The 12,729-nt window shown below is 39.4% G+C and overlaps 1 protein-coding gene across 2 annotated transcripts in view; it reads right to left on the bottom strand.

Annotated features, from left to right (window-relative positions):
- Window positions 1-347: 347 nt before the first annotated feature.
- The window catches only part of slc15a4 (solute carrier family 15 member 4), a 32,895-nt gene continuing 20,513 nt past the window's right edge, over window positions 348-12,729 (bottom strand). The window contains exons 8-9 of one of the 2 annotated variants that reach the window (XM_010895714.4): window positions 11,134-11,292; window positions 348-3,107 (exon numbers count right to left, since the gene is read on the bottom strand). In XM_010895714.4, the coding sequence (XP_010894016.1) occupies window positions 2,953-3,107; window positions 11,134-11,292 (314 nt within the window). In that variant the 3' untranslated portion in view covers window positions 348-2,952. Of the gene's footprint in view, window positions 3,108-11,133; window positions 11,293-12,729 lie in introns of those variants that run through there. The other variant, XM_020052675.3, reaches the window with a different exon arrangement.

Raw genomic sequence — 12,729 nt, 5'->3', positions numbered from 1 at the left:
ATTGGCCTCTACCTGTGAACCATTGAATTTGCTGTATCATTAATCAGGCTGATTGATCTGCAATGTGAAGTTAAAGTATATCTGTGTGCATATATGATTCAATTCTGTCTCGTTTTTGCCATGATTCATATTGCATGCTTGCATCACACCTTACTATAAATGATGGGGTGAAATACATCTTGGGAATGTTTGCATAATTGTATACTGGTCACAAGTTACATGTAAAATATTACTCCACTACACTGTCCATTGTTTGTTTTTTAACACTTCCTTGAGCTTCCACATATGCTGGGTAAAAAAGAATTGAACTTTGATTATCAAGCAGGCTTGTAGTTCCTTTCCTGAATTGTGTGCTCATGTAATGGCAAGTTTTGAAAGTAACAGTGATGTTATGTAAACGTATGATATTCAGTGTTAGATTGAGTTGTGACAAGCTGATTCCAAATACAAGCATGATAATAATTGGAAGAATATTTTTACCTTCTTGAAAAGTCAAATCATTAATGGATTACATGAACTGGAAACAAAAAACAAAAGGTATTGCCATAGCAGATTTAACATGGTATACAAGGTCATGAAAGTCTTTATTTAAATAGAACAGTCTGAATTTCAAATTGATTAATTACCATACATTTTCCATACTTAGATGTTAATCCGTTTTATTAGCAAAATAATAATCTCCCACAAAAACACATTTTCAAAAAATACAATAAAAAGCTCCTAAGATGACAAAAGGAAGATTCTGACTTTAAAGCCTGAATAAAATAAGGAGCTACATCATTCACAAACACAATAATGGCCAAATATCATAAAACACAGTCAATTAGTTAGTAAGTGGTTCTTACACAATAATTAAAGGTCAATTCAACATGTTCCGAAGTATTTGGACAGTGACAATTTGTTTTTTCACTTTAATCCAGCACTGGATTTTTTAAATGATACAAAAACAATATTGCTACCATGCCCTGTTATTGTTAATGTTGAGAGATTTGCATGTCCTCTGGGTATGGACTTGGCACACCCTTTTTAGTATCATTATTAATAAAAAGGAGTAATATGTATAAATGCAGTTCACCAAAAGTGACAAAACAGTCCAAAAAGGAAGCAAGTTAAATTTCGTTGTATAATATACATTTGGTGAATATTTGGTTTCTCTTGACAATTTCCATGGTCCTGGAATGCTTCACCTGAAATGCTTAGCAATTGTTGGGAGGAAAAAAAAAAAAATCGATTTAATGTTGATTATCAAACAAATTTTACCGTGCTAAATTTGAGAGAGTTAGTTTGAATGCAAATTGTTGTGGTTGCAATTCACCTAGCTTCTACATGGTGAAAACATTCTACATATTGCTCCTTTATGGATTATCATATCTGTGACCATTATATTCTGATTTACAATAAAATTTACTTCAAAATCCCTCAAACTCCAAAAGGATTTTGGTTTATAAATATCTAACTTTCAGGTTTCAAATCTTGCATTTACTGTAAATCTTAGATAAAGCAAAAGTAAATCACTCCTAAACAATCACAAGCGATTGATAAATAAATGAAATCCATTGGTGAAAGTTGATAAGTACCACAGTCAATAGTTAAAGCTTTGAGTGGGGTGAAAAGTATCAACTACATAAGAGGGCTTGTATGGATTGTTCTTTAAATTGTTAACCCTATGATGGATATACCGTAGTCATGAAACTGCACTACCGGAAAGTGCAGACTGTCCATGTTAAGCCTGGTCCACACCATGTGGACGTGCAGACTGTCCATGTTAAGCCTGGTCCACACCATGTGGACGTGCAGACTGTCCATGTTAAGCCTGGTCCACACCATGTGGACGTGCAGACTGTCCATGTTAAGCCTGGTCCACACCATGTGGACTTTGACCTGAATACATTCAGATCAGAGGCTGTTCAACAGAGACTATAACGAACATCCTGTCCTTATTCTCAACCTTCAATCCAAGCAGACAATGACATTCTAATGGATATTTTGTGTTGTTTTTAAAACTTTATTCATATTACATTTGCATAATCTTTTCCTGCAGCAGTCAAAAACACTGTATAATGCTTTTGTTGGTTGTCGATGGTTAGTTTGATTAAATTATGATAACCTGTAAACAAGTTTAAACAGCTGGCACCTGTTCCATTGAATATGTAATCATTTTGATTAAATCAATAAATCATTGCATAGTGGAATGGTAATACGCTATACCTTATTTATGGACGTACCAAGCACATTTCATTCAATAATGAAACCAGATATGAATTAATTTCAGATCTCAACACCTAGAAGACAAAGTGTATTAATGCAGTATATGAGCAACAGTAAAAAAAAATACAAAATATTTCATTCAACATTAAAGAGCGAAAACATAATACCATATTAAAAACACACAGTAGGTGAAAACAATGGTAATGGTAATTAGTAAAAGCCCTTTTCTATTTACCCTATAAATGTCATAAACACACCCACACACAGACCTAAATAACATTTATTATAATCTGAATATGGCAGAATTCCTGTAGTGCAAAGGCTTTACTAGGAACCCAACAACCTGATCAGTCAGTATCAAGTCAAAGCCTTGAAAGTTGTTCAAAGTGGTGTTTCAGGGTGTCTGAAATTTAGTTCAAATCGGTGTGTTAATTGTTACTTAAGATATAAAAGTAAAAAGGGCGCCCAGTTGTAAAATGCCATACTTATCTGCTGATGACATAAATCCGACATCAGCTTAAATAATTGGTAAAAATGATAGAACCCGGTCATCTAAAAATAAACAGTTTCAAACATGGTTAAGACTGTTTAAATAAGGTGCTGTACAAAAATAATACATTAAGATGAAGTTGATCTAACGTGAAGATGTGCATGAGGAAAATAAACTCTATCCCGTAGCAAAATCAGGAAAGGGTTTTGGCTCAAACCACTTTGCACCAAGGCGGGTAGGGTGAGGGGGATGGGTCAAGAGGACGTGGCACCCTGCCTTTGACTTCCTGCTCTACCACTCTTCTGTTTGTCGTACTTGACAGACACGATGAGGAAAACCAGCAAGGTGAGGCCCTGGATCCCCGCTAACAGGAAGAAGTAGTAGTTGAGCTGGGAGTCATTAATGTTACCTAGAGATAGGGGAGTAGGGGGAGAAGTCATTAATGTTACCTAGAGACAGGGGAGCAGGGGGAGGAGCCACAGGGGCATTGTTATGACATCAATGAAACACATCAGACAGACACCACAAAAAGGTACAAAGAGAAAGAGATGGGGAAGAATAAGGAACAGTGCCGAAGTCATCATTTGTGAGTCAAAATAAAAGGGTATACAAATCATCAAAATGAAATAAAACATGACAAAAACAGCAGCGGTTGATGTAACCCACAGAGAGGGAGAACAAGCCAGAAAAGGGACAGGAGCATGACACCAACATCAACAAGCAGTGATACATGCTCCATTCAAGCTTACGAACATAACCTGACAATGTCATGTGTCATACGACAGTTGTTTTTCTTCCATGTTTAGCTCACTCTTTTGAGAGAAATGAAATCTGTCTAAAGTGGTTGGTGCATGGGAAGAAACAGAACTCTGTCAGGCTAGTGGAAAGCTGCCGTCTTACTGTCTTATTACAGTGAACTGCTCCGAATACAACACAGTTTGACCCCCAATACGCACATAGAGGGCATTACTGATGATCTGGGATTGAAGCATGAGAAATAACAGAAGAGTCTGAACCACAGCTGTGAGGAGAGGCGGGGAGTCTTTCATCACTATTAAAAGGACTGTTTGTTTCCTCAGGGGAATGAATTCAATAAGGAAAAGAAAAAAACACAATGGTACAAACTTCACAGATTGCCTACATTCTGCCTTGGTGAGATTGAAATATAAGCTGCGTGTACTTGTGTGTGTGAGGGGGTTTGTTAGGGCTGGGCAGTACATTGTATTTTAATATTTACCAGTCTTTCTGAAACTGTATTTTAACATTTGGTTTCCTAAATTTGATCAAAATATGTTAGTTTTCTCAGTTCACTACTCCTGCATAGTCTCCTGTGACCAGACCTTGCTTTCAAAGATTGCAGAAGTAAGCCGTCTGGCTCGAGAGACTACTCCTGCATGCCTCCGTCATTCCCTGCCACAGATGCATCTGACCATGTAGAGACAAAGGCAACTATCTTAAAATGGATGCACTCCCTTAAGATGCAGTGGCTAAGTGTGTTTGCTGTGACGTAAGTGTAGCTACACGAGGCACCAGACTTATATGGAAAAAATTAAGAGACCACTGCACCTTTTTCTTTCCTTTCCAAAAAAGTTGAAAAGGAAGGTTTTGAGTGAGGAACAGTTACATTTGCAGTGGTCTCTTAATTTTTTCCCCAGAGCTGTGTGTGTGTGTGTTTGTGTGTATATATTCAACTATGCACACATTTGAATTGGAGGAAAATAACTGAAAAAGCCATTTCAAAAGAGATGCATTTCCTCAGCAGGCTGCCTACTTAAACATTGGGAGCTATGTTAAAGTGACCATTTTACTGTTTATGGTGAAAATGCTATTCTGTATTCTAATGTAGGTCGTTTTCTGACACAATCACACCCTGATCTGTCGTTACAGTAACTCAGTGCTGAGCTTTTTACATGGACAAATTAAATTCAGATTAATCAAATAACTACAGAATTTCATGCAATTACCTGCGATTGCTTTCTTCATTGTTTGAAAATATTACCCATCTGTCTTAATGAGATAAACAGGATCACCCTTATTCACAGCTAAACATCACCAGTCTCAGCAGTGCATCATTATTAAGAAGCCTCTTGCCAAGGTTTATATTTGCACCCGGCTATTGCAGTCTTTACTTCAGAATTCAATGCTGGCACTGCTGATTGGTTGTCCCTATTCATCAAATAAACACTTGAGAGGAGTTCTAAACAAAATCTTGTTTTTCCCCGCTACAGTTTGACATGAAGGGAAAAGCCGACAGCTGCATTAAATCCTCCATTTTGAAACTTAAACTCTGCATTGTCTGACAATTGTGTTGGCATTAGAGAGGCTTTCCACCCCTGGCCATGCTAAGCAGTCTGGTTTACTGGCCTTACTGTTCAGCCTGCAGCACTTTGACGCAAATCACAGCTATTCATTTGACGGCTGCCCTATCAGACTACCCAGCCTGGGGTTCTTCTCCAGTTTATTAAAAACAGTTTTGGTTTCTACAATAGGCACACAGCCTGGCACGGTCTTTTAGCCTGAGAAGGGTACACGGGAGTACGGACAGAGCTACAGTAGCTACCCTACATACTGTATCTGAAAAGGAGCCAGTCCAAAGCTGCAGGGCAAAGCGCTGTCAAAAGGATGCACCTCTTAAGTGCTCAGAGTGGAAGTGACACGGTAAATAAAGACCTAGAGGACAAGGACCAGGGTTGATATTCATTTGATATGGATGTAATTCCAAAAGTCTTCTTGTCATTTCCCACAGTGATGGTGGGCGGTGTGGGCTACTGGGAGAGAACAGGGACAGCGGTCTGATGGCCCATGGGTTCCGTGCCAGTGGAGTCTTATTATACCTGTCCCTTCAGAGCTCAGGTCCCTTAGGCCAGGAGAACACCAGTTCTCCCTCAGTGAGGGTCACAGAGTCACTATGTACACCAGACAACATCAAACATCCACAATACTGGGGAGGTCATTATCATGACCCCAATTAACCAAGGGCATGACATTCTGACTGAATACAATTTGGAGGTCATGAGTCAGGCCAACAAACACTAACCATATACAGTTGTGCTCATAAGTTTGCATACCCTGGCAGAAATTGTGAAATTTAGGATGAATGGGCAGCTATACCGCCTGCAAGAATTCAGGGCTTATAGACAACTATTACAAAAGACACTGTGATTGATGCTAAAGAGGGCAATACACAGTATTAAGAACTAAGGGTATGAAGACTTTTGAACAGGGGTCATTTTGTTCTTTGTTGCCATGTTTTGTTTTATGATTGTGCCATTCTGTTATGACCTACAGTTGAATGTGAATCCCATAAGAAATAAAAGACATGTTTTGCCTGCTCAATCATGTTTACTTTACAAATGGTACATATATTACCAATTATCCAAGGGTATGCAAAATGTACACATACTGTCGGCTTGCATTCATTTATTTGCTTGTTTTGTCATTCTACCAAAGCAGTTTAAAGGAGACATGATTTCATGGCAGAGGGCACAGTCCAGGACCTCTGAGCTCTCATTTCCTTCTACAACACAAAACGATACCATTCCCTCTGAAAGCTCTAACTGGAAATAAATCCTGTCTAAAAACTCAGTGGATTTACTGCAGATAAAACCTCACCAGGGGGAGGCAGCAGGAGATGCAGTTTGGCATTAGCCGTGAAGAACCTCTGAACTGCAACAGGCAAGAGACTTACTTGGCAGGCTGTCTAGATGTATGTAAAACGACAGTACACATGCCTCAGGCTGCGCCTTTAGCAGTTCATAATAGGACTGAATTAAACAACGTGTTACAGGGACCGCCTGTCAGGTGTCCACATCATATCCACACACAACATAGAGGAGACGTGTCCTACTGCCAGGGGTCCCGCTGCTGTCTAGATGGCCGGAATGGTCTTTATAGACAGTTGGGAAAGTAGAGTATTGCAGAAAGACTATTGGGATAGAGCTCATTATTAGGGGGACAATACAATGTGTATTGTTTGAAAATAACATATGACTTAACAGGGTTACTCATCTATGCAAATACAATTAATCTAATAGAAAATCTTTCATCTAACATTTAGAAGGAATGAAAATACTGCTTCTGATTAGAATGGCAACAGCCATTTTGTGATTCAAGAATAGCAAAAAGCTAGAAACGTAATTTTTTTTTCCATTTCAAGCCTTTTCTGTTGGTGCTCCCCGCGTCTCTCAAGGTGGGCCATGTTTAAAATGTAAGTGAAGGAAAGAAACAAGTCCAACAATTGTTCAATTATTCATAGGGAATAAAACAATGCAGGAGGCTGGCACAGTGGGAGTATACCTGCAGAGTCTGCTTGTATTTCAAACAGATAATTCAGTTTAAGCAACCTTCAGATATCACAAGCAAAGCCTTAATTAAAACAGCGGAGATTGCTTTAAGGGGACTTGGAGAGGAGAGGCCAAGATAGAACAACAACTGAATAAATACAGAGCCACCCGTTTATTGACCATAATTGTGTTTTACAGATTGAATAAACGTCCCCTCAGAATAAGTAATATAACTGGCTCCAAAAAGAATATCAGGGGGAAAATGATTTGAGAAAAACAAAAAACTATTTTGATATTTGAAATTGTACTTTTGAAATTCTTCTGTCTCCGATGTCACCCAGGACCAGGATTGGGAAACACTGCTTTAAGATATTCCATACCATATTCTGATACAAAATGTATGACAAAATCAATGCATGCTTTAATGTTTTCCATTAGCGCCTCTTTGACTTCTCTTTCTTGTATTGTAAAATCTCTGGACTGACTAGAATAACTGTAGGCAGCAAATAAAGGAGTACTGGTAATTGTATTCTACAGGATCTATCAATAAACTTGTTACGCGTATCGATGGAGAAATCAATACCTTTAGAACTCTTTTTGTATTGTTTTACGTTAGAACAAATGTCATTCTCACACATACTTTCCTCTTTCAAAAAAGGAGGACTTCCCTTATTCATGTATCATATTATACCACTAAACCACCAATCTCAAACCTTAAAAAACTGAAACACCCGCTAAGTATAATCCAATGTGACATGAGCAGGATATGAGCGCCTCTAACTAGACTGTTAATGAACATAACACAATGAAAATTCAAGAATTGTGTTTTTTGCCTTTGACTGTAAGTAAACAAAAACTAAACAACTATACTTGTGCCTCAAGCTTAGTGGTCCTTAAAGTCAAGGGTATGAATATACTAGGCAACATTTCAAAGGAGATAACCACTTCAGCAGAATAAAACATCTTCATGTGTACAGGCAAACTTATGAGGCAGAAAAAGAGAAGGCTGCCATTTTATTGACTTGCCTATATGTAAGGTTAACTGAACCCATTGCATTTTATGTTAGAGATGAGATGACTGCCTTTTATAGGACCACATAAAGAAATGTGATGAATTGCCAGACAGATGTAATGTCAGGCTGCCTGACTGACTGACAATTGGGGTATTATTAGTCACCAAGTCAAACACCTAATCCCGATATTAGTTACAAAATGCTTATGGCTTGTCATTTTGAAATGCATCATATCAGAATTTTCTTCTATACTTGTTCATGAGAAGTTGAATACATAAAGTAGGAGATAGGGCAACAAAATCCTATCTGACGTCCCAATGCGTCAATGTTAACTTCAGATTTGCTGTAGTGGGATGCACAGTTTCCGTTCATGAATTTGGACGATGTTAAGAATGCTAATTACAGCTGGGGTCAGAGCTGAATAATGGAGGGTTGGAACAAATGACTAATGTCCATTCCAGACAAACTTGTGATTTTCTGGATAAATATGATTTTTAGACGAACTATCCCTTTAAGCAAGCCTAAGCTTACACATCAATACAAAGAACAAACATCCACAAATACATTTCTACAGCATGATTGAAACATTTCAAATAAAAATGCCAAATGCAATTTTGGCCCCACAATTTCACAACTGCATTCGATGGGGTTTCATAGCAAAAATATATGCCACTGTTTAATAACCACAGAGTCCTCTTGGGTGCCCAGCCAATATCATTTCCTGTGTTAAGTAAAAGGGGAATTCACATTCATTCAGATATTGTAGACAGTTGTAGCTTATGTACATTCCAAGTCTTGAAAAAGCAATACAATCTAGCTGCTTCTGCACTAGTTGAGAAATTACACATACTTGTATTAAAACCAACATTTTAACATTGACTTGAAATTGAATATATATACCAGCAGTGAATAGTAACTGGAATAATTAGTGGGTGAACATTTCATTGTCATCAATCCTAACCACTAAATTATTCTCTACCATTTTGCACACATTACGTTCACTACAATGTTGTGCCCCTCTCATAATACTTTACCAGCTGAACATAAATGCCAAACCCCTGCCTGTATGTTTTGCTCCCAGGCTACTGCAAGAACATCCATTCATATGGTCTGGGAGTGTCCTTTTGGCAATCTATGACACCATCATTTTCAAGCATTTTGTCAACAGCTATTCTATGCCTTCCCAATGTAATCCTGCTATATGACTGCTCCTCACTGAATCTAACATGCCGGCATAACTGCAGCCACTGGAATGGTTGGCTAATGGTGGCAAGCGAAACTATTTTGTGATTATACACATTATCCTATGCATAATTGTTTTTTTTATATATGTCCCGTAAATGAAATAAAGGAGTTGCAATGATCCCTGCCATGTTTTCCATTTGTTGCTGCTCTAAAACAGGACCTAGCTAAGATGGCTGACAAATTGCTCAATTACTATGAAAGGGGCGCTATGACATCAGCCTATCTAGCATCCACTACCAACGAGTTGTGGCCTCTAGCACACCAAGGCGGAAGCTCGCTCGCTGTGCAAGCTCAGGGGCAGCTTTACTTAAGAGGAAAGGTCTGTGTAATCAGGCCCGCAGCCAGTGATTAATACCTGGTGGCTGTCCCCAGGCCTACTCTGCTCTGCTCGCCAAGCCTTGTGTTCACTGCCTGCTTCACTCCACACTGCTCTGCCTCTACAGCCCTCGGCCAGGGAAATAAGGAGGACGCGTATCCATAGCTCCTGCGGAGTGTAAAACCCAAGATGTGGTGGGGGACAGAGACGGGTACCAGCAAAGGTCGTGGAGGTAAGACATGCAGAACAAGGAACTCACTTTTTGGCGGATATTGAGACCAAAGCTTTGGCGACCTTGATGTGTTATTCGGTTAGCCTGCCCTTACGCTGTTCGGCCTGTCTTTAAATGATTTCAAAGTGAAAAGAGGGAGATGGAGAAGGAGAGAAAGAAAGCTTGCAGGAAAATCGCACTAGTTTAACAATCAAATGATGCTTACTAAACAAACGGCTCCATGGGCGAGAAAAGTTAAAGGATGGATTTACGAAGCCTTGCCAACAATCTCCAAGTGCTAACATCATCAGAAAATACTTCCCAAACTGTCGGCACACTGTATTAATGAGCTATTACGTGTTTGTGGGTAAACAATTTACAGTGCGGTCTTATTTACCACATGCTCCCAGTAAAGTGCATCTGGGCCGCAAGGCTCCTCTCACCAGGGAACACATCCATCTGCTGCCACTGCCACGCTATTCATTCTACCCGACGACAGATTTACACAAACCTTTTGTCGTTAGTCTGACATCTCTATTTATTACGGGAAACACTCTTAAAACAAGAGAATTGCACCAGGGTTGTTTTTTCTCTTTTCGACACAACTCATTTACAAACTCCTTAAGTGGATTTTAAATAAGGGCGAGACATGAAAATTCTTCTGACAAGTCCCCCCAGGAAATACATTTCTGTTGATGTTGTGAGAGTAAACACTGCTGAGGGAATCCACGTGTCAATATGAAGACACACGTAAGTTAGGACATTTCCATACTGGGTCCAAGAGATGGCTAATTCTGGAAACCCAACCTATAAGTTGGGTAAATCTGCATTAAGTTTGTTTTTAGCTTTCCATAACACTGGATGTTTTTTTATACAGCATTAAAATATTTATTTGGGACCTTTCATGCGGAGGTATATGATGCGTTTTTCTTGAATACAGTATGTGCTTCATATTGTATTTCGTATATTGTGTCCACGCCTGACTCCCTTGTAAATGAGACCTTGGTTTCAAAGGAAACATCTGTTGAAAATATAGATCATAAACAATCAATAAGATGATTAAACTTCATCATGCTTTGTGACACCCATCTTACCGTACAGTAACCTCTATAACATCATGATTGTAGATGGAACTAGAGCATCATACAGTTCATCGTCCCTGGACAACTCTGTTCACTGTGTCCATGTTTAAGGCCCATTGCAGGAGCAGTCCTCCCTGGAGTCCATATATTCTTAGGAGTTGATACAATACATCATCATACCCAATCACTTCTCTTTGAAGACCCTGTCCACCTCTGATATATTTTCAGCAATGAAGACTGGCAAAGAATAAGTACCTGCTTTTAGAACAAAAATGTTATTCTTACCGAAGTCCTTGTGGGAGGACATCCAGCCAATCCCCTTGAGGGAGACAATGGCCAGTAGGCCAGAGCCAACGAAAGAACCAATCCCAGAGAAGAAGAAGAACAACCCCATGATGGCACTCTGCATGGACCTGGGGGCGGCTGAGTAGGCAAACTCAAGACCTGGGTGGGGAGACAGAGACACTTAGCTGAACACAGACCAAAGATACCAACAACAATTTTTCATTTGAGTGATGCAGCTGACGCTCTTATCCAGAGAGAATTACACTTTGCATACATTTAGAGCTATACATTGATAGCTAGGTGAAACAACCACACAACTTTGTGTTTACCCAACAATGAGTAATATTTTACCCAATTAATTAGTTGGCAGAAAAAAATTATAAAAATGAAAGCTTAATGGACACGAACATGGTTTCAAAAGCCTTTAGAAAAACATAGTACTGTTTCATATGATACTAGCACATTTTTAGGCCCTCCAGTCTAAAGAAAGTACTAGTGCCTGATTAAATGTTTATAAAATGAATTCATTAAGTCATTCAGAAGTGAACAGCTACTAGTATCATATGTGGCGCTCCAGTAACGTCTACTTGAATTCCATGCATGTAAATGTAGCACGTGTAACAGCCATAATCAGCAATCCACCATCGCCTTTCAGTCAGCATTCACCGGCTTCTCTCCCTCCGCTCTTCCTATAAATCTATTCCTTAAAATATCATAGAAAATGTATACATCGTATTAAGTCATTGCATGGTAAGATTGAACCAAGAGTCGCCAGGTAGCCTAGTGGTTAGAGCATCTGATCTGTGTCCTGAAGGCGGTAAGATAGAATCCCTGACATCGCGAGATGAAAAGTCTGTTGTTCTGTCCCTGAGCAGGACTGTTATCCCTAATTGCTCCCAGACTGGTGCAGCAAATGAGATTGTGTTCTCAGACAACACAGATTAATCTGATTAGGGTTTGCAAGTTCTGTCAAGCATCCTTTGAGTGGCAAAGAGGAACGAGGGAGCAGACCTTTGCGTCAGGCATGCTTGACATCAAAAACAGCCTGTCGCAAGCCCAAATGACAAAAAAATAACATTTATAATAATAATAAATAATAATACCCATATTTTACCCCATAGCCACAATTTTGTGTGCATTCTTTCAACAACCAGTGCCAACCAAGTCCAGAGTCAGCAGCAGACAGTGTGCGTTATCCTGACGATGACTCATCACCCACATGTCCCACTCGGACTCAGGAGCCAACGAGGGGAGATGAGATCAGAATAATAGGGCTTTACCTAAAACAACAACTTGACCAGTGTATTTACACAACATATCCGTCCGTCGCATGTTGTATTCAAATCTCAAAATCATTTTAAACCATGCTTTTGTGGGGTACAGTTCTGTCCTACTGGAGGATCTGGCATCATGACTGAAATCTCTAGTTTGGAAACATTTTGGCTTCACTGCAGATGACAATGGTGATGGACAGATAGTTGGAGATAAAACATTAACGGCACAGGATGGTGGGGATTGGCTCCGTGCTGTCCAAGGAGGATTTCCGAAAATATTACTTTCTCATGGCGCTCTAGCAACTCCTTGTGGCAGGTTCAC

This window comes from Esox lucius, chromosome 13 (assembly GCF_011004845.1).
Source record: "Esox lucius isolate fEsoLuc1 chromosome 13, fEsoLuc1.pri, whole genome shotgun sequence".
Taxonomy (NCBI): domain Eukaryota; kingdom Metazoa; phylum Chordata; class Actinopteri; order Esociformes; family Esocidae; genus Esox; species Esox lucius.
Note: the sequence above shows the minus strand (reverse complement) of the source record. Positions and strands in the feature narration are given on the sequence as shown.